Below are 21,902 nucleotides of genomic sequence, written 5' to 3'. Positions count from 1 at the left end.
TAAAATTTAATAATGAAAAGGTTCAAAACCAAATCCAAAATGTCTTCTGCCAATTCAGCCTTTTCATATTTCAATGAAAAATATATCTAATATAATATATATATATTTTAAATTCCTTGTATTGGAAGCACTTTTGTTTAAATCTGGACTGTTTTCTTGTTTTCTGAAATTAATTTTTAAAAATTACATATACATTACATTTGCAAATTCACAGAGGAACAAAGAGGCAGCATTAGGATGTGTGCAAACATTGTGTTTATTTGGCTTGGACAGAGATGCTTTTTATTAAAATCAGATACAAATACACAATGGACTCAAACAATCAGGTGTTGTGCAAATGTGTGCCTTAAGGCATGGTAGTTTATAGCGCAGAAAATAAAGCATCAACAATCATATTGCACTGGTACACAACATTTAAGTTAATAAGTTTAAGAATGTTTGATCAGTCAACATTGGCCATTCTGAACATAAACCATTTTAGAATGCAATGGTTTACAAAAGCTGTGGGTTCTTCCTTCAAATATACTGCCTAAAATAAGTACACATGTACACTAAAATAATAATCATAAAAGCCTTTTCAAGAATCAGGTGAGAGACTGCATTGTTTTACAATAGTATAAATGTATGCAGCCCAACAAACATTTATATAAAAATAGACAGATTATACTAAATCCATCTCTAATCAGATCAGCCCCTCTCTAAAAAAGCTTTAAGTCACAAGCTTTAAATGAGATCAAAATCATGCAACCTAAATTTTTTAAAATTTTATATTTAAATACACTTATTTTATGATTACTTGCATTTAAAACATGTTAAATTGAAGCAAATTCTTGCCACAGCAAAACAGTGAAGACATGAAGAATTTCTGTATTTGTGTAAATAATGTGTTAGTCTTAATGTGGTCCCAGGGAACTGTCGATTGTTTGCAACAGGTAAAACTCCAGTAGATGTACCAAACAACATCTAATCACAAAAACACACCATGTAACAAGCAGATATTACATTATTAATCCTCTGTGCTCAATTTAAAATAGTCTAGTTAAGGTGAAACAATCCAAGGACTACATTAACGTCACTATTCCTCGTGAGCTTATGTGTTATCTGGAATAATGGTGAAATGCAGTGGAAGAACTGAAAAGCAGAAAAGTGCGACAAAAGCACAGAGAACGTCTACCCATTCTTGCAGAGAATCCACTTGTTCGTCATTAATTGATCCTTGAATTCCTGATCATAAAGTCATAGTGCCACACTGAACAGCCTGCTCAGTATCCCACAGGTCAAGAAGCAGCAGAAACTCAATGTTTTTTTAAAAATAGCTTCAAAACCAAGTACATGTTTCTGTGTTCATTCTGTCACATTCACCAGGTAAATAAACTTTAGACCTCTTTGCTGGTTTCTTTGAGATGTAGTGGTATGCCTCAAATATTAATTCATGAACAGACTCTGCTAATCCGTCCTCTGTGTAATACAGGTTGCAGACTCTGACTAATGCTATTACAGGGATGGACATTTTCAACATTCTCTACACTAAGACTGAACAATACTTGAGACTGTGATTAGAGGGTATACCATAAACACTGGCATGTGAGATAGTGTCAGGAAAAAAATTAAATAAAATAAAAATCTAAGGATCCCTACATTTCCAAAAGTCATCTCAGAGGAAGCTGCATATCTTTTTGTTGACTCCCTTTCTGCCAAACAACATTATGTTGGTAAACTCCATTTACATAATTAGTTGATGCACATTCTTCGAACTCCTTCATTAACATCATGAAGTTGTACTCTTACCCCTTCCATTATGTATGTCTTATAGCGGGTGCACTAAGGAACGGTGGACATAGTGAGGGCAGAGGCATCAGCACTACGGGGGTCCTTCACACCAATGATTAAGTCATTGGTTCGCCGGGTACCCTCCACCAATGACAGAACATCTATCCTCTCAACTGTGTGACCTTTGGCCTTCAGCAGCTCCACATCTTCATCTAAAAATTCAGCTATAGGACAGAAAGAGAGGATGATCTGAGGTTATCAGGACGAATGAAGAATGGAAATTAAATGTCAAACTGCACAGGACTTCATTTACACCTAGTATTAAACTTTAATGTTGATCTGCAAAAGAAAAATAATGCTTGGGATGAGCAGGATTAGCAATTAAAACGTAATTTTTACAGCATATCATTGTGATTTATGACGTACAGGAAAATCCCAGTAGTTTACTGTCCCATGGTAACCCTGCTACATGTTATATATATGCAACCTTTTGTTTTTTTTAATGACAATAGCGGTACTTACTGCTCTTCAAATCTACTTATCTGCTATGCATAGTAAATACACAAGGATGACAATATAAATACTAGTACAGAGACACTATTGGACTGTTCATTATTTAAGTAGCAGATCCAGCTCCATATGGCATGTTAATGTTAGAAACAGAAATCAACTTAATAACAAAGCCAAAAAGTCGTGTTTGCAGGAACTCTGTCATACTAGGGCCAAACTACACAATACACTGATCAGCTTGGAAAAAAACAAAAACAAACTCACAGTCCACCAGCAGAGTGTTGGGCTGCAGCTGTGGGTGGAGTCTCCCATACGCTAAACTGTCACTCATGTTTTTACGTGAAGACAGAACATTGATCAGCACCTGTGAAGAAATCAGAAAAAAAGATATACAGGATATTACAACGCATACAACTCAATTGCTATGAATAAGATATTTGATTTGACCTAATAATAGGGTCAAAACTGTTATTTTTAAAAAGGACCGTTGCCACATTGTTAAGAAATTTAACAGTCATTACTTGAGTTTGTAAACAACCTGTGTGATGCTACTGAGGGCTTTCTGTCCATTGGAAGAGCCAACAGCCACATATGTGCCACATAGCCCCACAGCTGGCCTCACTGCTGTGGGCATCAAGAAGGACATGGGCCTCTTCCCAGGCTGGAGCCTGTTGTGCTAGAGCAAATGGAAAAAAAAAACAAAGAAAAACAAAACAAACCAAAAAAAAAACATAAGGACCAAGGGGTGCTGTAACAAACAAATGAATAATCAATTTAACAGAAATTAGGTGTAATTACTGGGTTAGGTGATGAGCTCTGTGTTTTATTAGGCCAGGTGAAGTCCAGAATCTGGCTGTTTAAAAGGATTCCTGAGGGGGTCACTATCCCGCTTCCAAATGGTTTATTGAGAGAGCTAAAATAGACAAAAAGAAGACAAGGCTTTAGTGTTACTTTCACAGTAATATTGACCCACTTTTAGATATGACTCGGTTATGCTTATACAGACCACATTCAGCATGGTCAAAGCTTGATGTACCTCATAACTGATACGATGTGGTCATCTGGGCCCATGACCATGACCTGGGCAGCTGCTGCACCCTCCTCCAAGGTAAATGATGAAGTGTAATGGCTGACAGGGAATGCCTGAGAGTCACTAATCATCTGGCGGAGTAAGGAAGCCTGTGATTTACTTAGAGATGGGAACAACAAAGGGCAGGATTCAATGAAAATGCCTCATTGACATTGGATGTATACAGTACATTATATATTTAAATGAATGTTCTCTACCTCTGCATTTTGGTGACAATCTCTGAGACAGAAGTGTCATACATGGGGTCTCCCAGCCCACTAGCCAGGGCCAAAGCAATCTTCATAGACTATGAAGATTATACAAAATTAAAGCAAATGTTACACTTTACAGTATACAGTAGTATACATTCATCGCAGTACACTACCTCTGCAATCCAATGGTAGGTGCTGTTCCTCGGCACCTGGCTGGTAATGTTATAGCCCTCCAGGATGTTTAGAGCAGTAATCAGGGCAACACCAGCATGTGGGGCTGGGGCCGCCATCACATGATGTCCTTAGGAAATGCCAACAAATCATAAAAAAGGTCATATTTTATACAGTAATATGGAATCTTTTTAGTGGGACAGTAAAACTGCCGTTGTCTGTGACGCATTAAACAGGGAGGCGTTTCTGTTATTTAGCCAAGCCTCATTGATATAAACAGTATGGACAAACTAATTGGAACACCTGTGAGTATAGCCCTATACAACACAACAGTACCACAAACTAAATTTGTCAAAATGACCATATATTGAATAAACACCTATTTGCGACAAAAGCTGAACATTTACATCTGCATGTAGGGAGGATTTATTGCAGGACTGCTGCATTATACTGCATTAGTTATGGCTAAGTGTACCAATTGAGCATATGAGGCAAAATGCAAAAAGTGAGGGAAAAAAAAAACAAACATTTAAACCTTATATACAGGATGTTTGTCATTGTTACCATCTTTGCAGTTCTGGGTCAGCAACAGCCCATACTAGGCAGGTGCACACTGTTTACACATGCACCAACATGCCTTTGTCTTTTATCACTATTACCTACATATATGAAGGACATACTGGATTTACAGGAACACTAGAAGAAATTATTCAGGTCAAATCGGGTCCATGTCATTCTAAAGAATGGACCTTCATCTCACATAATATCTGACAAAATAATATCCAGACAAATATTTACCCTGATAGGTGACCTCTGCTGGCTTCTGTAAGACTGTACTGTAGTTTCCAAAGTCTTCCTCTGTGAGCACTCCACCTTTTGCTTGTACCTATTAAAAATACATAGTGGGCTTTCATTTAAATTTCATGAGTTATCCTGAAGATTTCTGTCACTAACAGGAAAACTGAAGTCATCTGAAGTCCTACTGCATTACCCATTAAACCCACTGGTGTATTCAGAATCCAAGGGAATTAAAAGGTCTGCAAATTTGTTTGACCTCTGGTGTTTGTGATTAGATGCCACTTTACTTGTGTGTCACTTAATCTCTAACCCTGGCGTGATGGAAGGTGTGGCTCACCTAAACAGACATACAAAATACACTTGGGAGTGTTATTTTGGTAGTGTTAAGGCCTTGTCTTTTAGAAACATTAGGGACACCTCCGCATCCTACAAGAGACTCATCTTGACTCAAATGTACATTAGGATTTAAAGCGTTTTATCACTAGGTGATCTGTAAACACTGTTGCCAATAGATATTGGTGATTCTCTTCAGCAGGGAGTTAATCTAAGTCATTTTTTTCCAGACATACAAATGAAATGAAACTTGTTCATATTTTTTAATCACATACACACTGACAAAGTTAATCCAGAAATAACACCTGAAATAATATCAAGATCCTTAAAATTTTAAGTAATTTTTAAACTGATATGAATATCTGCTTACATATGCAGTACTAAATTTTTACCCCACTACAGCCAAAAGCAGAAGTGAAAATACTTCAGGGAATTAGTGTTTGGCTAAAAGTGACTCCCCATGGAGTCATGACTACTTATATAACCATCGCTGGAGATCGAGGGGGAAAGAAAAAAAAAAAAAAAAAACAAATCTTCCTTACTGAAACCACCATCTCCTGTGTCAGGTTTCCACTGTAGAACTCCGATATCCCCTTAACTGCGACAGCATCCAATGTGGATGCCAAATCAAGACGTCTTGTGAACAATCCAGCGAGCGGAGCCTGGCCGTTGGGGAGGAACAAATTCCGAAATGCATCTGACATGTTTTGTTTCTTAACTTCAGCTAGTGCTTCAGCTAGGGACAGAGAAAAGGAGGATAAGAGCATCTGTTTTATGTGACTTCACTTCACGTTGTTCATGACCAACAGAGAGGCCGGGAGATAATGCTGCTGTCGTCACAATAACAGCAGAATTAGTGACAAATGACTTCACCCAGCGATTTGTACGACATTACACTATACTTACCTAAGTCATGGGTAACATTAAATCCATTTCGGGCCACATCTGCTGCCATGGTAACCAAATCCTTCCACCGCATCCTGGTGAAAAAGAAAACCATGTAAATCTGGCTTGATTTACAAATGTTTAAAACTTTATGCATACATTCTGAGTTCCCGTTTGTCAAATATCTCATGTTCCAAAATTGATAATCTACAATAGTCTAGAATGAGACTCAATCTTCATGGAAATTAGTGCTGCAACAACCTCGTCTCAGCAGATGAGGCATCAGGATGATGATAATTACACAGCATCTGAGTAATTACAACCCAAGATCCTGGCTAAAAAAAAAAAAACTGTCTTCTCTTTTAGCAGCGGGTGACACTTTCTGAGATTCTACTTCTTAACAGTGAAACAAACACAGGCTCTGTAATAAATGACATAAATATCGGCTTCTTAAAAACAGACAGTGGATGAAAGTAATATCTTGCTCATAAATGGCAACAGTAACACGAGTGTCACACAATGAAGCAAACAAAATGAAAACAATGCAGGAATGCAGCAGACCCAGAAGCCAACACAAAGACCGTAATTATTGACAGTACGAGGACAGACACTGTAGTTACCATACCTGCCGTACAGCTGGTGTGCCTGATGCAACCCACTGAGCACGCCTGGTACTCCTACCAGCAGGCCAGGCTGTAACATAAGAACATGCACATTAAGAAACAACAACAATAAGGCTGTACTCTGGTCACTTAGTAAACTAACACGTATCAGAAGGAGTACTTGAGAAAATGCCTTACATTTTCAAGGTTTCTCTGCATCATTTCCTCATGGATAGCATATGGTGCTGTCTCTCTGAAGTCGATGATCCGTGTCTCATTCTTACGAATATCATGCACCAACATAACCCCACCACTGTATAAAACATCAACACAGCATGAAGTCGGCTCTTTGTCTGTATTCATTAAACTCTGAGATCCTTAGTGGTAGTCCAGTTTAGAAGAGGTGTTTCCTGTAACTCACCCTCCGATACCAGATGTGTGAGGGTGGACAATTCCCAAACAGAGGGCGGCCGTGATGGCAGCATCAACACTGGACCCCTGCTTGCCCAGAACATTAAAGCCAAGGGATGTACACTGGGCTGCATCTGTAACCACCGCTCCCTGTTTAAAGACCTTGCAATGAAGAGAAGAACAAAGAAACAAGGGCGGGACTGTTATAATGTCACAAACTAGCTTGTGTGGGAGGTAGGGAAATTATCCATAATTCCAACCAAACACTATTACAAGGTTACAAAAGCACGTCTGCGGGTAGCACAAACACGCGCACACACACACACACACACACACCTACCTGTGGATCCCCAAAGTAGATCTGCATGATCAGAGCTACAGTGACTCCTGTGGCAAAGGTAAGACAGGCTGTGATGATGACTGTCAGTCCATCTCGCTGGCAGGCACACTCTTCGGTAAAGGGGTCTATAGTGGTCTCCTGCAAGGACGCATCATCATGGCTGGCCAGGTCAGAAGCTGAAGAGGGGAGACGCTGGAGGCGAGCTGACTTCAAAAACAGATCAGGATCTGAGGAAAACAACACAAACCAAAAGGCTTAGACTAAACATGTAAGAGAAGAACAACCACAATTTTTTATGTTTTGTTTAATACATTCTTTTTTCTCTATGACCAAACTCCATTCAAAAAACAGTCAATTTAAAGCATCCACTCTCATAGCAAGGCAAAAAAAAAAAAAAAAAACAATTTCAGTATTCTAGTATTCAAGTAGCACTTATGTAGTTCAAATTAGAGCTGAAATGATTACAAAATAAAATTAACCTGCAGCTATTCAGATAACTGAGCAATTATTTTCATCATTTTATGATTGAAAAATGTCCTTTTGTGCCAGATGCTCAAATGTGAGAATCTGCTTCATCCTCCTGGTTTGTTGAAAACCACTGTGATAGACATTTTTCATAACTTTTGAGACCAAATAATTAATTGAAAAAATACCTGGTCAGTTCATTAATGATAAAAAATTCTCATCAGCTCTTGTTCAATCCTTCAACCTTTAGAAATACAAATGCCACTTGATTAATCCACATCTCTGTTCTCCGAATGGTGAAAGGTACATGTTGAAGAATGGTGTCTGACTGACCTGTATCTTGCTCACTCAGGACATTGTCCTCATCTTTGCGAGATTTAAGTGTGTTTTCCCCAGACATCACATCATCCTCTGGCAGCCTGGGGAAACTGGTGATGCTCATGTAGTCCACCGGGGAGTAGGCACTCCCCAAGGTTGTCTCTGGATTTGCATCTTTATCCGCCATGTACTCAGTTGAATACCCTGTCACAGTCTCAGGACCAGGACTGTGCATGACCACTGCTGTTGGTGCAGCCACACAGTCTACCTCTCTTTATCTTTAGGGTGTGAGGGTGTTAAAGTAGGACAGCCATGTCTCCAGTCAGATCTGGTTCTTGTCTGGGATGATAAGGCATACACCTGCGACTGTCATGCAGATGAAAAATCACTGCTGAAGAATAATGAACAGAGGGATTTGTAGTTTTCTTCTAGGATATTACACTACAGCATCAATGCAGCTGCATGGTGGCTTTGAAGCAATCCTGACAGGCCGAGACACGGGTGTGTAGCTCTGATTCTGATGATGAAGATGAAGATGATGATGATGATGATGCATTCTACCAGTCATACAGGACGCCACCTGCAGAGGACAACACACCGAGCAGGTGAACTAGTTTTCCTTTGAGAAACATTTGTCTAAGCGCTGTGGTTGCATCCTTCTCCTATTAGCCACCTGGCACGGTCATGACGCCAGACAAACAACCGACCGAAAACACTGACATGCAACAATACACGCGTCTGTGTGTCGGAGCCGCAGAAAGCGGTCAAATGCTGATAGTTGGTTATGTTTTATAGTAACGGGGTTATTTTAAACACAGTACCGGAGAGGCAGTATCTACTGCTGCTATCTCCGTGTCCGGCGTCGGTGGACCCCGCCGTAAGCTATCACGTCTTTCTATTACCTCCGTCCAAACAGGCGGCTGCAAAGACCCCCCGAGCTGTCTCAGAGCTGCTTACCGTGGTGGTAAACCACCGTGCGGTCCAATAAAAGTCCTCCTCGGTGTCGGTATTGGTTTGAAACAGAGCAGGTGAGCGCAGCCTCCGTCCACACAGCAGCGTCTGACTCACGACACCGCCGCGCAGGGAAGTCAGCTTGGCGTTAAAGCTCCGCACAACCGGTACGACCGGTCAGGGAAATCTCTAGTTACAATTCAGACTGATATTTTTGACTACAGCTCTAACTGTGACCCGCACACCAAGAGCGACATGAATGCATCCATCATCTGCACTGAAATATCCACGAACTACGCATCTTCTCGGGAAACACGGATGCCGGATGTGTTGCCGTCTTCCTGCCAATATCAGACGCACTTCACGACGAGGTTGGGGCCAGAAAGATCCTCTAAATCTGATCTGATTGCCAAATCCCCTTTTCGGCACAGCAGCTTCAAGCCACGTCCCACCCACTATTATGTTAGTAGTCAAATACTCCCCATTTTTTAAACTGGAGAACCGGATAAACAGGTGAGAACAGGTGTGAATCACTGTTCCAATTACAAACCTTTATTATGTTCCTCCCTGAACCATGGCCGGAATAACCTGATACTGGACGCTGGGGCACGAATTTGTTCTCGGGCCCCTCTTGACCCCCATTGTATATGGCAGGTTCATTACTGACACCCAGACATGAACCTAGTGCTGAAATGATTAGTCAATTGACAGAATATTAACTGGAAACTGGGAATTTGTTCATTGTTTTTATGAAAAAAAAAAAAATAAAACTACAAAGATTCCCAAGTACGAACTTCAGCACTGTCAAAATGTTCATGTTTTTAGGTTAGTAAATGCTGCATTTTCAGTGTTTGATCCTTGGGAATCAAAATGGCTGGAAAATGGGCTAATGATTTGTCTACTATATTGTGATATTATAATTTTAAAAAACTGAGTCACCCTGTTATAAAATAAAGTAATTAACAGATTTCTTGATAATAAAAATAATTGTTGGTTGCAACTTTACAGTACTTCTGGATTACTGGTACTTTGCTTGAGTTTTTCTGTGCTAATTACATTACAAATGGAAAGAATTACAGCAATGTATACATTTTAAATTTACAACAAACAAAACAAAACAGATGAGATCTTAAAATGACAGAATCACTCTAAAAGACATATACAAGATGGAGGCTAGAGGTAATGTACTTCACATTTAGTGATGCAAATATCTGACAAATATGTGATTATTCAAATTATGCAGACACAAATAGTGTGAAGTACATTTGATGCGTCAGGCGCTCCTGTGCAACTGGAAATTCAGCCTTTTCACAAGGCAAAATATTGTGAGTTTCAGCTGACGGTAGGCAATACAAGAAATTGAGCGCTCTCCCACAAAAATTGATGTTATGTTTATGCAGTTTTATAATTTAGACAAATATAGTTTGAATACTCTATCTTGTCTGAGCAGCCCGTCTGAGGCAACATAAGTTTCTTGTGTGCATGTTGAGACAATGCCCATATTCAGTCCACAGACTGTATTTACACTGAATAACCACACCCATATGTCAGTGTCTTCCTTGCTTTGATACTGTAAACTACAATCTACATTCATACTGCTAAGGCAGGCGTTGGCAATTCCAGTCCTAAAGGGCCCTGCTGTACCTGCTACAGGATCAGGTTCAGGCTTGTCCAGTGAATCAGAACCTTTAAAGGAAGGTTAGTTTTTTATTCCGCTACATTATTTATCTATAGTTCAAATGTAACAAATGAATTAAAATTAACATTGCATTGTACTTGCGTTTTCTTTACAATGCTTCCTTACTTCTACTGATGTGCAAATTTAATGTTAAGACTGAAAGGAAATGTAATGAAATGTTTTTACACTGTTTACACTCTTTTACTTATTTGAAATCTTTTATAACTACATAATCTTTCCTCCAATCTCATTTTCTTTTGTCGTTCCACATAAGAATGATGACACAAGATTCAGGTGTTAACCTGAGCATTTATTGTTGTTGTTGTTGTTGTTGTTGTTGTTGTTTTACATGTACCTGTGTTTTCTGAATGGATGCTGGACAACCCATCCGTTGACTATTGCATAGGTCTTGCCTGTCAGTGGACCATTTTTGCCCACTTTGGGGGTGGAAAAATCAGTACATCACAAAACCATGCAGAAATAGTGAAAGGCACAATCACCATACATATCATATACACCAAATTTTATACGTCTGAAAAATTAATCCTTCTGGGGGGAGGGTGTGCTAATTAAGATGTAATATGGGCAAACCCCAAATGTTTTTAAGCTGCCATCATTTCAGGGCACAACATAAAACATAAGAACCTCCCCAGTCATTTAACGCCTTTGATTCAAACATCCTACTAGTTAACAAATAATCCAATATATGGGGATATACTAGCATATTCCATTGTATTTGAGCTAAATCTATATATTTTTTTAATATATAAACTATTTCTTTCCTGCCTCTTCTTTTTCCTGTCCACATCCCACATGTCATATAGGCCCAACACACTGGGTAAGCACTCCCTCTCCCCGTTATTGGATGACTTCCATTCTTTAACCACAACTTGCAATAATCACACACACCATACTGAAAACATGTTTCCTTTTTACATGACACTGGTGAGAAGAGGAAAAAATAAAAATTGAGGGAAACAGAACAGGTTTGCAGTGGTACAATTGTACATAGACATCCACCTGTGATCTCTGATTATTACCCTGTTTTCAGTGTGTACACAAAGTCTCTGGGGTACAAGGAAGCCATTATATCAGAGAGACCACCATGAGTAGGTGTACACATCTTACACTCACCACCTCAAATTCATCTCCTGCACTGTTCAGGGTAATCAACAGGATACATAATAGTAGTTTTTTTAACAAATAAAAGATACATTTAAAATTATATTATAAATTAACAGATATTTTAAATAAAACAGAAAGTGTTTGCAGAAATGAAAAATCTGTGGTGAAGGAAAAAATAATTAATCTTGCTTATCCAAATTATCCCAACAATACATTTCCATTTTCCATACAATCTGAGTGAATCCCTATATTTTCATTCTGGCCTTTGAACACACTAATACAGATTGCATTAAAATCCTGTCAGTGTACTGTATCTTCGCCATTATCCATGCAGCTAGATCTAAGCTAAGTGGACCCTCTGGAGGGCAGTGTTTGCCTATGGCACATTAACTCTGAGTCTGGTGCTGCTTGTATGATGCATCTCAAGATAAGACCATAGTCAGGGCAAAGACACCACTTTTGGCCACTGAAATGCCCTCTTGATTAGATAATAAACACAGAGGTGAGGCAAAGGAGGTTCTCATTTGTCCCACTGGACACAATGTTGTGGACTCAAGTCCTGAGAAACTTTGACATCTAACGAAGCATTATAAACTGTGTAATATTTACAAGGAAAATAACTGATGATTAAACATGATTTTCAAGATTTTCTATCATTTAACTTGTCAGTACATCTTCTCACACACAGTTTGAATCATAAAAAAAAAAAAAAATCACAAAAGAAAACCAAAACAAGCACACAGCACGCTTCTAAAACTTTGACTCACAAATTTATGACAGTGCAAACTTACATCCATGTCTCAAAGAATTTACAAACATTAGTATACACGTCAGCACCATTGTTTACTATTATCGGTGAATACATATCAGTAAGCTAGATCTTTAAGTGGACACTGTTAGAGCTGGATGCACTGATGAGAAAGAGCAAGCCAAAAATGGAGAAGTGAGAAAGAAATTGCACATCTATATGTAACATTTTAGCTTTTAAATGTTTCAGGGAGACAGTGGTTGTCAGACTTTAAGGAGTCTTTCCCTAACAGTTGCCCTCTCGCAGGTCAATGATTATTCATAATGAAAGGAACTGATGTGTAAATAGATTGTACTTTCTTTTTTGGTGTTCATATGAATAATATAAGATCGCAGCACACATCCTGGATGAGCATGGCTGGTGTGTGCTGGGCACTTTACTTTAGTTCACAGACCACACATATAGTGAGCATCATGCTGTGATCCATATGGGGGAAAAAAGAATTTGTTGGATTTAAGGGATGAATGTGTACTCTCTTTGTCTGCCAGGAACTAGGTTTCTTTGCCTTCTTTTGTGAAACCACAGAGAGATGCTGTAAAATAATTTACAATATTCAACAAAGCAAAGAGTTACCATCAATACCGCTCTTCACTTACTACAACCTACCATATCCTGTAACCCAAAGGCAGGCCCTACATCCTTTCACTGCGTCCATCATCCTTGTCTGTAATGATCTTGGGGTTTGCTTGTTTTTTTTTTTCTTTTCTGTGTAGTCATTAAAAAATATAGTTTAATTATGGAAAATAAGAGCCATTTTCTGAACACTTATCAATAAAAGTTTGATGTTGAATTTAGAAAACTTGCTCCCAGGCTGCTCAGAGGGTTACATAACACTTTCCAATGACCATTCCATGTTAACCTCAGTCTTTTGATTACTATCCAGTTCGAATTCATCACATAGTGTCTGTTTTGCTCATACTCTCACCATCGTCTACTTGCTCTCAGGCTTCACCAAATGAGAAGAGAGAAATATCACATTTGTTTCATATCTGTTGGAACATGTTTTCGTACCTATGACCATTACTTTATATTTGCAAACCAACCTGGAGATAAACAAATGTGATTTTCCTCTCACTCTCATCACACACGGTACATCCTTCCACCTCTTCTGAATTAAAGAAAATGATATTTAATATAACAGAACATTGAAGACATGATGAGTTGTTTTCACTATAAAGATTCTGGCTTGTATGTTTCCACCAGAAGAGTGTGTTCCTCCAGTCAGAGTACATGTGGTTATTTAAATTATCTCCAAATAATTTAACAAAATATTTGGTGCATTTCATGACTGAATTTTTAAAAAATGCCTTGAGGAAGACTGAAAAAAGGAGAATATTTTAATAAGAAAAACTAATAGAGCTAGAATTTTTAGAGTTAGTTTTTTTTTTGTTATTAGCAAGTATAATCTGTGTAAATATTTCAAACACTTTTTTTTTACTTGTTTTGATACTGCTATGGGCAATAAGTATAATGAAGGTCTACAAAGATCTACTCAGAGGGCTTGGTTTACAACAGGGGCCATAGAACTACCATGTGAAATCAGTTTAAGCCCAAACAAAAAAGCTACTGCTTTACTTGTATCTGAGTGTAATATGTTAGAATGTGCAGAAATGAAAACAAATATGCTGGGAGTGAATATATTTCATCATGTGTGTAGAATGCCCTCAGAGTAAACGTTGGCCCCAGTTGCTGGGGAGTTCAGTGGCAGAAGTTATGCTTGCTGGGCTGGTGAAGGAAGGTGTTTCTAGCATGGCCTGCATGACGAGAGACCTGTTCCCTGGTTCGATTTTGGCGTTGCATGCGGTTGCGGCCCAGATTGCGCCTCTCGCTGCGGGCTTTGCTACGCTGGACCCTGGCTACTTGGGTGACCTTGGCCAGAGCACCAGCCTGGGCAGCTGCTCCACGGCTCACTCTGGTGGGTATAATGTTATGGGCAGCAGGGGCAGCAGCTGGTTCAGTCACTCTGCTGAAGGGGGAGAGAAAACAAGGTGTGATTGTTGTGGCAGTCGTGCTGATGGTGAAAAAAAGGACAGGAAGGTAAAGTGTGGCTACTGTAAAGAGTGCTATGTCTCACCTCATGCTGCTTGCTAGGCTCACAATGCTTTCCTCTCCCACAACAGACAGGTTGCTGTTGGAAACCATGGATAAGTTGCTCGGAGAGACATACACAGACATACTAGGGTGCTCGATGAGCAGGTCCTCCATTGGACTGGCCTCGGCTGTGGCTCCCTCTGCAGTGAAACAGGGGGGAGGGGTGACAAACCAACTCTCATCCATGCAGCCTCTCTCTGAGCCTGCTCTACTGTTACCCCCACTGCCCCCACTCTCACTCCCAGAGCCAGGGGACATTGACGAGGTGGAAGAGGGTGTGGACAGTCTGGCCCTCCTGGGTAGGGTCACGGGTGTAGTGGCACCCAAATCTGTTGGGCTGGGACAGGACAAGGGGTCTGATGATGCTATTGCACCTCGTGCCCGACCTTTATGTGTCCTACGGCGCTTATGAGGTGGGTGGAAAATGGGGGCTGGGCATTCAGTTCTTGTATGTGTGTCTTGATAATTTGATAAGTTACTGTTTAAGAATGATTGTGCAGTTAGTGGGGCTCCCCTCCCATCCTCCTCCTGCATCATGCAGTCAGACTCTTCTGAATACATGGCAGTGATGAGATAAGGGATGGAGCAGCCAATAAAGACGGATGAGGTGGAGAGAGGATGTTGCAAAAATTATGCAAATATGGTAAATTTTCAAAAAGTCATGCAGGTTGAAGGGGATCATTTTAAAAGGAGCACATACGCACGCGCACACATACCAGTGTGGGGAATGTAAGGGTGTTTAAAAAAATTGGAGGAGGGGAAGAAGAGGGGGTAAAGAAACACAAAACATAAATGAGTCACATCATTAGTTGAGTTGACCCTCTAAGGCTGTGATCGTGCCAGTGACATAACGTTTGCCTTGTCTCTGCCGAGAGGTAATTTATGTCGCTTTTGATTTTTGACTGGCTTCTGAACAGGCACCAAAGCAAATTTTCATACTCAGTAATTGCCTTTGTCATGACTGAGGTCATGAACAAAGAGGAAGGAGATGTATGTTCACAGAGAATCAGGTGTTTCCATCTTCTGACAGACAACACCATTGGTATAGCAGCCATATGGGTGAGCACCAATGTAAGTGCAACTGATTCTTCATCCCACCTGTTCATTCCCGTAATTACTTGTACACTTATGGGCATGCAAGCAAAAACAGAGGTAATTCTCAACTACCTAAATCTTCAAACCTAAACCAATGTGACTATTTCCCAGGTTGGTGTGGCCTTAAAATGCCACATCATCCCCTCAGGTTGAGACTCACCAGGCAGGTTGACGATCATCCATCCCTCCTCATCGGCCTCCGTCACACAGGGTTTGGGTCCCTTCAGCTCAGCTGCCACCTCTTCAACTTCACCAAACAACAAGTTGCTCAGTCGCTGAAACATGTTTGCTTGTATTGTCAAGTGTTGATGATTTGGGTGCTTTTTGTTGAAGCTGTAGCTGCCTTTTTGAGTTTCTTATTTGTACTTATGTATCACTTGTTGCTATTTTATACTATTCCTTGATATTTAAAATTTATTTTTTTTTTCACTTGAAGCCCTTTGCTGGATCTTAATGAACGGAAGTGGACAGGCTTCTTTAGTGCAAATGTAAGGTTTCACTTGGTTTTGGAGCAAAGGCCTAGAGAGAGGGAGAGAAGGAAGCGAGTGGTTAGACTCGATAAGAAGATAAGTGCTTCAGTGTCAACACATTTCTCTTACAAATGTAGTAAAAAATAAAGAGAAGACAGTGAAGTAATTTCAGTACATTAGATAAACAGTGAGTGAGAACTGTGTGTGCAAAGAGCTTTCTCACAGTTATTTCAAGACATTACAACAAGTTGGAACTTTTTTTGGACTCAAACCGCAAAGCATCTGATGTGTGGTAATGATATGTTGACACAAAGAATGTGTCATTAAAGACAGAAGCTGTTTATTTCTACATTAACATCGATTAGCTTAAAGTCAGCATGGGCAGATCAACAAATTCCTCACTTTCATTCATTCACAGAAAGAACATGTTTTATTGAATTTAGATATTGAATATGTACAGTACACTGGCAGAGACACACTAAGCTGTAGTATGTGGTAATCACTGTGAATGTGGTTAATGGAGAGAACTTTTTATCAGCAAGTATTTGTGGCAGCCCTCCCTTTGTCACGAAATTCAGATAACCAATCAGCACAGTCCCAGGACAGATGGACAGGCCAGAGAAAAGGAGGAGGAGGTGAACAGAGGTGAAACAAAGAGCCAGTGAAAAATGCTGGGACAGAAGGTAGTGAGGCGAAGCACAAGTGACTGACCTGAATGTGAAAATGTTATAATGTTCAACAGATGTTTGAACAACCATAGCTTAAAAAACTTTAACTGTGTGTGTGCAGAAAATGGAATGACTGAAGAGATTAGAGTGCAAATCTCTGCCAATGTTTCTGCAGCTTCCCAACTCACTCAAACATTATATCATAATCTTTAGATCATTAGATTCAGTCTTTTCTCATGTTTTTATGTTTGTACTTGTTAATTTGCTTATGAATTTAAACATTGTAAAGGTTTAAATTCCAGATCAAAGCTTAGTTCAGTCCAGTAGGTGCAGACGTTCAACGATTTCATTAAATAAATGATTAGATCAAGAAATGATAGGGGTTAGCAATAAAAGGTAAAACAAAGTGTGTGCTACTCAGATTTATATAATGAGGAAAGAGTCATGGAAGGTGATATGCATGGATGCTTGTGAGAAGCCGGCACTTCTGTCCTTATTTGGAGCTCTACTCTAGTGACCAGGAACATAATGGGAAGAGAAATCCTAATTGCAACTGAAAAGGCAAGTCAGATGGAATAACTGTCATTTTAAAAACTTTGTTGTTCTCACTGAATGCGTTTTCATGTGTGCTCTTTTGAAATAATAAGTAGGCTCTCAGTTTAGTTCAGTATTTTTTAATACTCATGAGTTCATTTTGACTCATGATTTCATTTTATGTTGACGTCAGATTCTGTCCAAATAATTAAGCAAAAAGGCCCAGATATTATATTATGGGGATTTTATAGGCAAAATCCAGGTTACAATGACCTGAGGCACTGCACTCCATCCTCAACACTGATACTGTTTTGAGTACATGCTTGGACTAATAGAAACTTAAGTCATGAGACCATGTCAAAAAAATCTAGATAAACAAAATTTAAGTGAGAAAGCCTGTAGGCTTCTTTGCATAAGGTGCAGCAGACATAAACTACAAAAAACATTTCCCCGATGACATTTTGGTTATCATTCTAGTGGCTCTACAAGCCAATTAAGGGTTATCTGACTAGTGTAAATATAGTTACTGATACTGCCAGAGGAGCACAAATAACACTAATATGGCTTATATCCTCGAGAAGAAAGAGACTGAATAAGTGCCATATATTGTGTAGAAGCCCTGTCTAACATCTTCCACCCATTAACAACTAGAAACGTCTTTTGAAGTAAAATGACAGAGGGTTAAATATAGAGCTTTATCTGAAAACTTGCAATCTGGCTGTACTGGTCAGTGGGCCTGTGTTTCGCTCCCTATTTTCCTTATTTGTATGGACTGTAGATAACAATACTGTGGCATTAATTATTGGTTCATATGGATCTTGTGCATATTCATTATGTTTTAAATATAACTTTAAAAAGTCATGTAGTTTGAACATAAGATTAACCCAACCCTTGTAAACAACAACAAGAAATAAGTAAATACCTACGTAAATAAGTAAAAAAAAATCTGGGTTAGTTTGTGTTTTTATTCAAATGTCACACTATAAATAAGGTTTTAAAGGCACACTACATTTTGAGTTAGGGTTGTTTTTAATCATCTACATTTTGACGTTGGTCTATATAAAAAAAAAGTGGGAGGGGCAGCGCAGGGTGGGCGGGCACTAAAAAAAAAAACAAGAAGTCTGTGACGTCACGCAGACGTCACTGACGCTGCTAGAGCGGCTCCAGCTTATTTAGCGACCGGAGGAGAAAAGCAGTCGGAGTATGCGATAATGCGAAAATATAAGATACTGTGACCGCGTATGGCTTATGTACTTCATACGCACTCGTATATCTACACTATATGTGGCAACGCTAAGCGAAATCAATCGATATGTGAGCGGAAGCAGCAATTTTGTCGACGGTCTGGAGTGGAAAGCCACTGACATAATGAAAAAAATATGCCGCTCACAGCAACCCTTCTTACACAAAGATACTCTGGACTTATGTCAAAATATAAGATCGACGTCGACCTCAGCCTGCCTCCAGCCCATAGGGTATCCAGGTTAAACATGAATTATCCGCATAGCTTAAGCTCTACAGCTGAAGGGTCAAAGCAATGACAGTTGTGGATCAACGACACCGCACGAAAGAGATCCAGTGGGAAGGTTCCTGACGACAGAATAAAGCTGCGGTTTCACCAAGCAACATTAGACACTACATTTGCTAAATATTAATAACAATAATAATTTAAAACAAAGAGGGAAAAGGAAAACGTTAAAGAAAAACCTTAGCCTATAAAATCTGCCAGAAAAACATCAACATCCGCGATCGACTGGATTCCACATCAGCATTTGGTGCAATTTGCAAAACAAGGGCTGCAGGCGTCCTGTGGCTTAGAGCCTACACTTATGCAGGCTGCTGTCATTTTTCAGGATGTAGGACGTTGACTCGACCTAATTCAGCCGTTTGCTTTGGGCCGCTACGCTTCTTTCACGTCTATTTATGTCCTAATAATAGGTCCAGGTCATTACCAATTATAATGCACAGCAGTCAAACATAGCCTCTGTAATGAGTCGGTGTCAATTACTGTGTAATTCTCTTAAGATGTCATTTTCTGTGGAATCCAGCAGCAAAGACAGTTGTAGTTTGATCCATCTCGAGGGAACATTACTTGGCACAGACACAGCGAGTATTAAAGCACGATGAAGAACAGCTTACCTGCCTTTGCGGTTTTATTCAAGTTGTAAACGAGATGTCAAACACAGTAGAAACGACAATTGTTAAAGCATAGCTTTAGAGAGCCTTTAAATGAGGTAGGTAAACACCATTATACAAAAATAAAAGGCTTTCTTCTCAGAAGAAGGGCTTCGTGTAAAAATGTTACACTGTTTTTGTTTTCAGATCATAACATCTGCAGCGTTTTCTTCCTGTCCTGTGTTTATTGCTGCCTCCAGCTGATCCTCGGATCAGAATGTAGAACGTACAAACAGCTGATTGTGAGATCACAATACTCTAGACCACGCCCCTTGTCCCGCCCACACCAAACAAACCAGCCAATCAGAATTTTACACAAGCAACAAGCCGGGCCTCCTGGTAACAGGGTCCGGGCTGGGCGAGAGGAGCGGTCAACCTGCACCCAGATGGTGACTTAACCCGGAGACTGATCCACGATCAGCTTCTCCTGTCACCACCCCTGCTGTTTGAAGCCAAGGCCTGGGGGATGGTAAACCGATCCAGTGTCTGTGCTCACTCAGCTCCAAATACAGACCTTCTACAGCGGTGCAGCATGAAGATGTGTTGAAAGCAAAGTGATTAAACTGTCAGCCTGGTGGTTTCATAAAAAAAAAAAAAAAAAAAAAAAAAAAAAAACAGCTACAAGAAGAGCAACTAACCTGTTATATCAACAGACAGAGCATATTTATATTTGTCGATGTTAAACTGCACCATTTTGATTTAGGTTTTAATTTTTAGTCAGGTGCTGAATATGACTGACAGGGGGTCACCTAAACCTATTTGCTCATTCTCCTCTTGTGACAATTATGAAATTGATTATTGACTGAAACAAAAACCCGATTTAACTTTCAATATCCAAATTATAAAATGGTTTGTCCACAGACCACATTAGCTTTTCTCATCCAGTGATTCTGGTGATGTTACTTTAAATTTCATTTGTAAATAGACCTCTTTCCCCTCCTCTTCAAAACCTATTTCTTACTCAACATGCCACTCAATGTCGACCAGCCAATCACATGTGCTTTTTCTGAATGCAGTATTTGTGTAACCAATGAGCATTTTACAGATTTTGAAAGCCCCCTAGTGGAAACTTGTGCACTGTGCAATCTGTAAAGCTTAGGGAATACCCACTGTCATGCATATGTGTATTTCACTGAGGGAAAAATCATCCTGTGTTGTGTTTTCATGTTTTCAAGTCTGTAGAATGAGATGATTTTCAAAGGTGTGTGAGCCTTTATTCACAGCTTGCTTGTGCTGGCTATGTGTGTGTTTGAGTGTACGTGTGCAGTGGTGTATAAATATGCCTCCTGACAATTGTAGAAAAGGTCTTTTTTTTTAGAAAGGATGCTAAGACACTCCACTATTTATGCACTAATTATCTCCAAAGTCTGGCCATTATGCCTGTTCTTCAAGATCTCTGATCTGCACAAAACTGCATAGGTCACCTGCATAGGTCAGTGCTCACTACTGCGTAGGCTACTGTATGCTGATCTAAGTTTCCTGTGTCCTCCTTGCCAACTGAAACTCAACCCAGTTGGAACATTCACAATAACATCATTCATATTTGATTTTTATAACTGGAAGTATGTCAAATTTTAAATCAACCCGGTAGTTTGACCAGGTTAATGAAATATATCTGTATGTGGTGTATTTAATTAAAAATCATTTATATTCTTAAATGTGTGGTGCACCCTACAGCATAAGAGTTTGTAAATGTTTGTAAATGTAATAATAATAATAATAAATTGTAATGTAAATGTAAAATGTAAATGTAAATGTAAAAGTAATCTGGCCTAGGATGTCTTGAATGCAAATTGAAAACAAATGAACAGTATCTAACAGGGTTGTGTCTCTAGATGCCTGTGTCTCATGGAGATTTCTTAGTAAGCTACTTTTTCTGATAGGCTTTGCCATGTTATTACCACATTAATGAGGGATAATAGCAAGAGTCCAGCACAGTATGAACTTTCTAAAAGCAGGATGATAAGGTTTCCACCTATACAGTTACCAGGTGCTAGGCAACTCACACAAACACACACATTCACCTTGCAATGATGATGACATCCAAACCGCAGAAATGTGAGGAACACAAACGTTTAGCACAAACAGTTAGTGCCTGTGTTTGTGTTCTCAAAACAATGTCGCAGGCCCAGGATCTGATCACAACTTTGTCCATTCCTGGAAACTTCTCACAGACACAGAAAAAGAGGAGGGTATGGTTTTCCAATGTCTGCTCTTTTTTTTTTTTTGAATCCTTCATCCGTGCCTGGGCTTTCACTGACGTTGCCTGGCTTCACAGGATTCCCACAGTTTCTCAAGCTGGTTGGAGAAATAGGTGAAACGTCACAGCAGTGTCTTTCTATTCCTGTCTCTCCCTGTGTGCATTCATATTTATGAATGTGACATGCAGCTCTTGTTCAGCAGCATGCCTGCCTTTGACCCAT

General features: G+C 39.6%; 2 protein-coding genes across 6 annotated transcripts; both read right to left on the bottom strand.

Annotated features, from left to right (window-relative positions):
* Nucleotides 1-250: 250 nt before the first annotated feature.
* ggt7 (gamma-glutamyltransferase 7) lies at nucleotides 251-9,178 on the bottom strand. 2 transcript variants are annotated; one of them, XM_026331354.1, is made up of 16 exons: nucleotides 8,842-9,178; nucleotides 7,900-8,464; nucleotides 7,102-7,328; nucleotides 6,772-6,923; nucleotides 6,549-6,663; nucleotides 6,374-6,441; nucleotides 5,770-5,843; nucleotides 5,406-5,599; nucleotides 4,531-4,618; nucleotides 3,735-3,862; nucleotides 3,568-3,656; nucleotides 3,317-3,469; nucleotides 3,079-3,193; nucleotides 2,819-2,956; nucleotides 2,545-2,644; nucleotides 251-1,994 (listed from the first exon to the last, which is right to left on the bottom strand). In XM_026331354.1, the coding sequence occupies exons 2-16, from the start codon at nucleotides 8,117-8,119 to the stop codon at nucleotides 1,822-1,824; spliced, it is 2,034 nt and encodes a 677-aa protein (XP_026187139.1). In that variant the 5' UTR covers nucleotides 8,120-8,464; nucleotides 8,842-9,178; the 3' UTR covers nucleotides 251-1,821. The 2 variants fall into 2 exon arrangements, with proteins under 2 accessions (XP_026187139.1, XP_026187141.1); XM_026331356.1 differs by having other exon boundaries at nucleotides 7,900-9,178.
* A 1,632-nt stretch (nucleotides 9,179-10,810) lies between these two features.
* Nucleotides 10,811-19,684, bottom strand: tp53inp2b (tumor protein p53 inducible nuclear protein 2b). Of its 4 annotated transcripts, none has more exons than XM_026332515.1 (4): nucleotides 19,444-19,684; nucleotides 15,793-16,151; nucleotides 14,521-15,088; nucleotides 10,811-14,412 (listed from the first exon to the last, which is right to left on the bottom strand). In XM_026332515.1, the coding sequence occupies exons 2-4, from the start codon at nucleotides 15,914-15,916 to the stop codon at nucleotides 14,145-14,147; spliced, it is 960 nt and encodes a 319-aa protein (XP_026188300.1). In that variant the 5' UTR covers nucleotides 15,917-16,151; nucleotides 19,444-19,684; the 3' UTR covers nucleotides 10,811-14,144. The 4 variants fall into 4 exon arrangements, with proteins under 4 accessions (XP_026188300.1, XP_026188303.1, XP_026188302.1 ...); XM_026332518.1 differs by having other exon boundaries at nucleotides 10,811-14,409; XM_026332517.1 differs by having other exon boundaries at nucleotides 14,521-15,085.
* Between the last annotated feature and the right edge of the window lie 2,218 nt (nucleotides 19,685-21,902).

Source organism: Mastacembelus armatus, chromosome 7 (genome assembly GCF_900324485.2).
Source record: "Mastacembelus armatus chromosome 7, fMasArm1.2, whole genome shotgun sequence".
NCBI classification, from domain to species: Eukaryota; Metazoa; Chordata; class Actinopteri; order Synbranchiformes; family Mastacembelidae; genus Mastacembelus; species Mastacembelus armatus.
The sequence above is the reverse complement of the archived record's forward strand: the minus strand, read 5'-3'. Positions and strand labels throughout refer to the sequence as shown.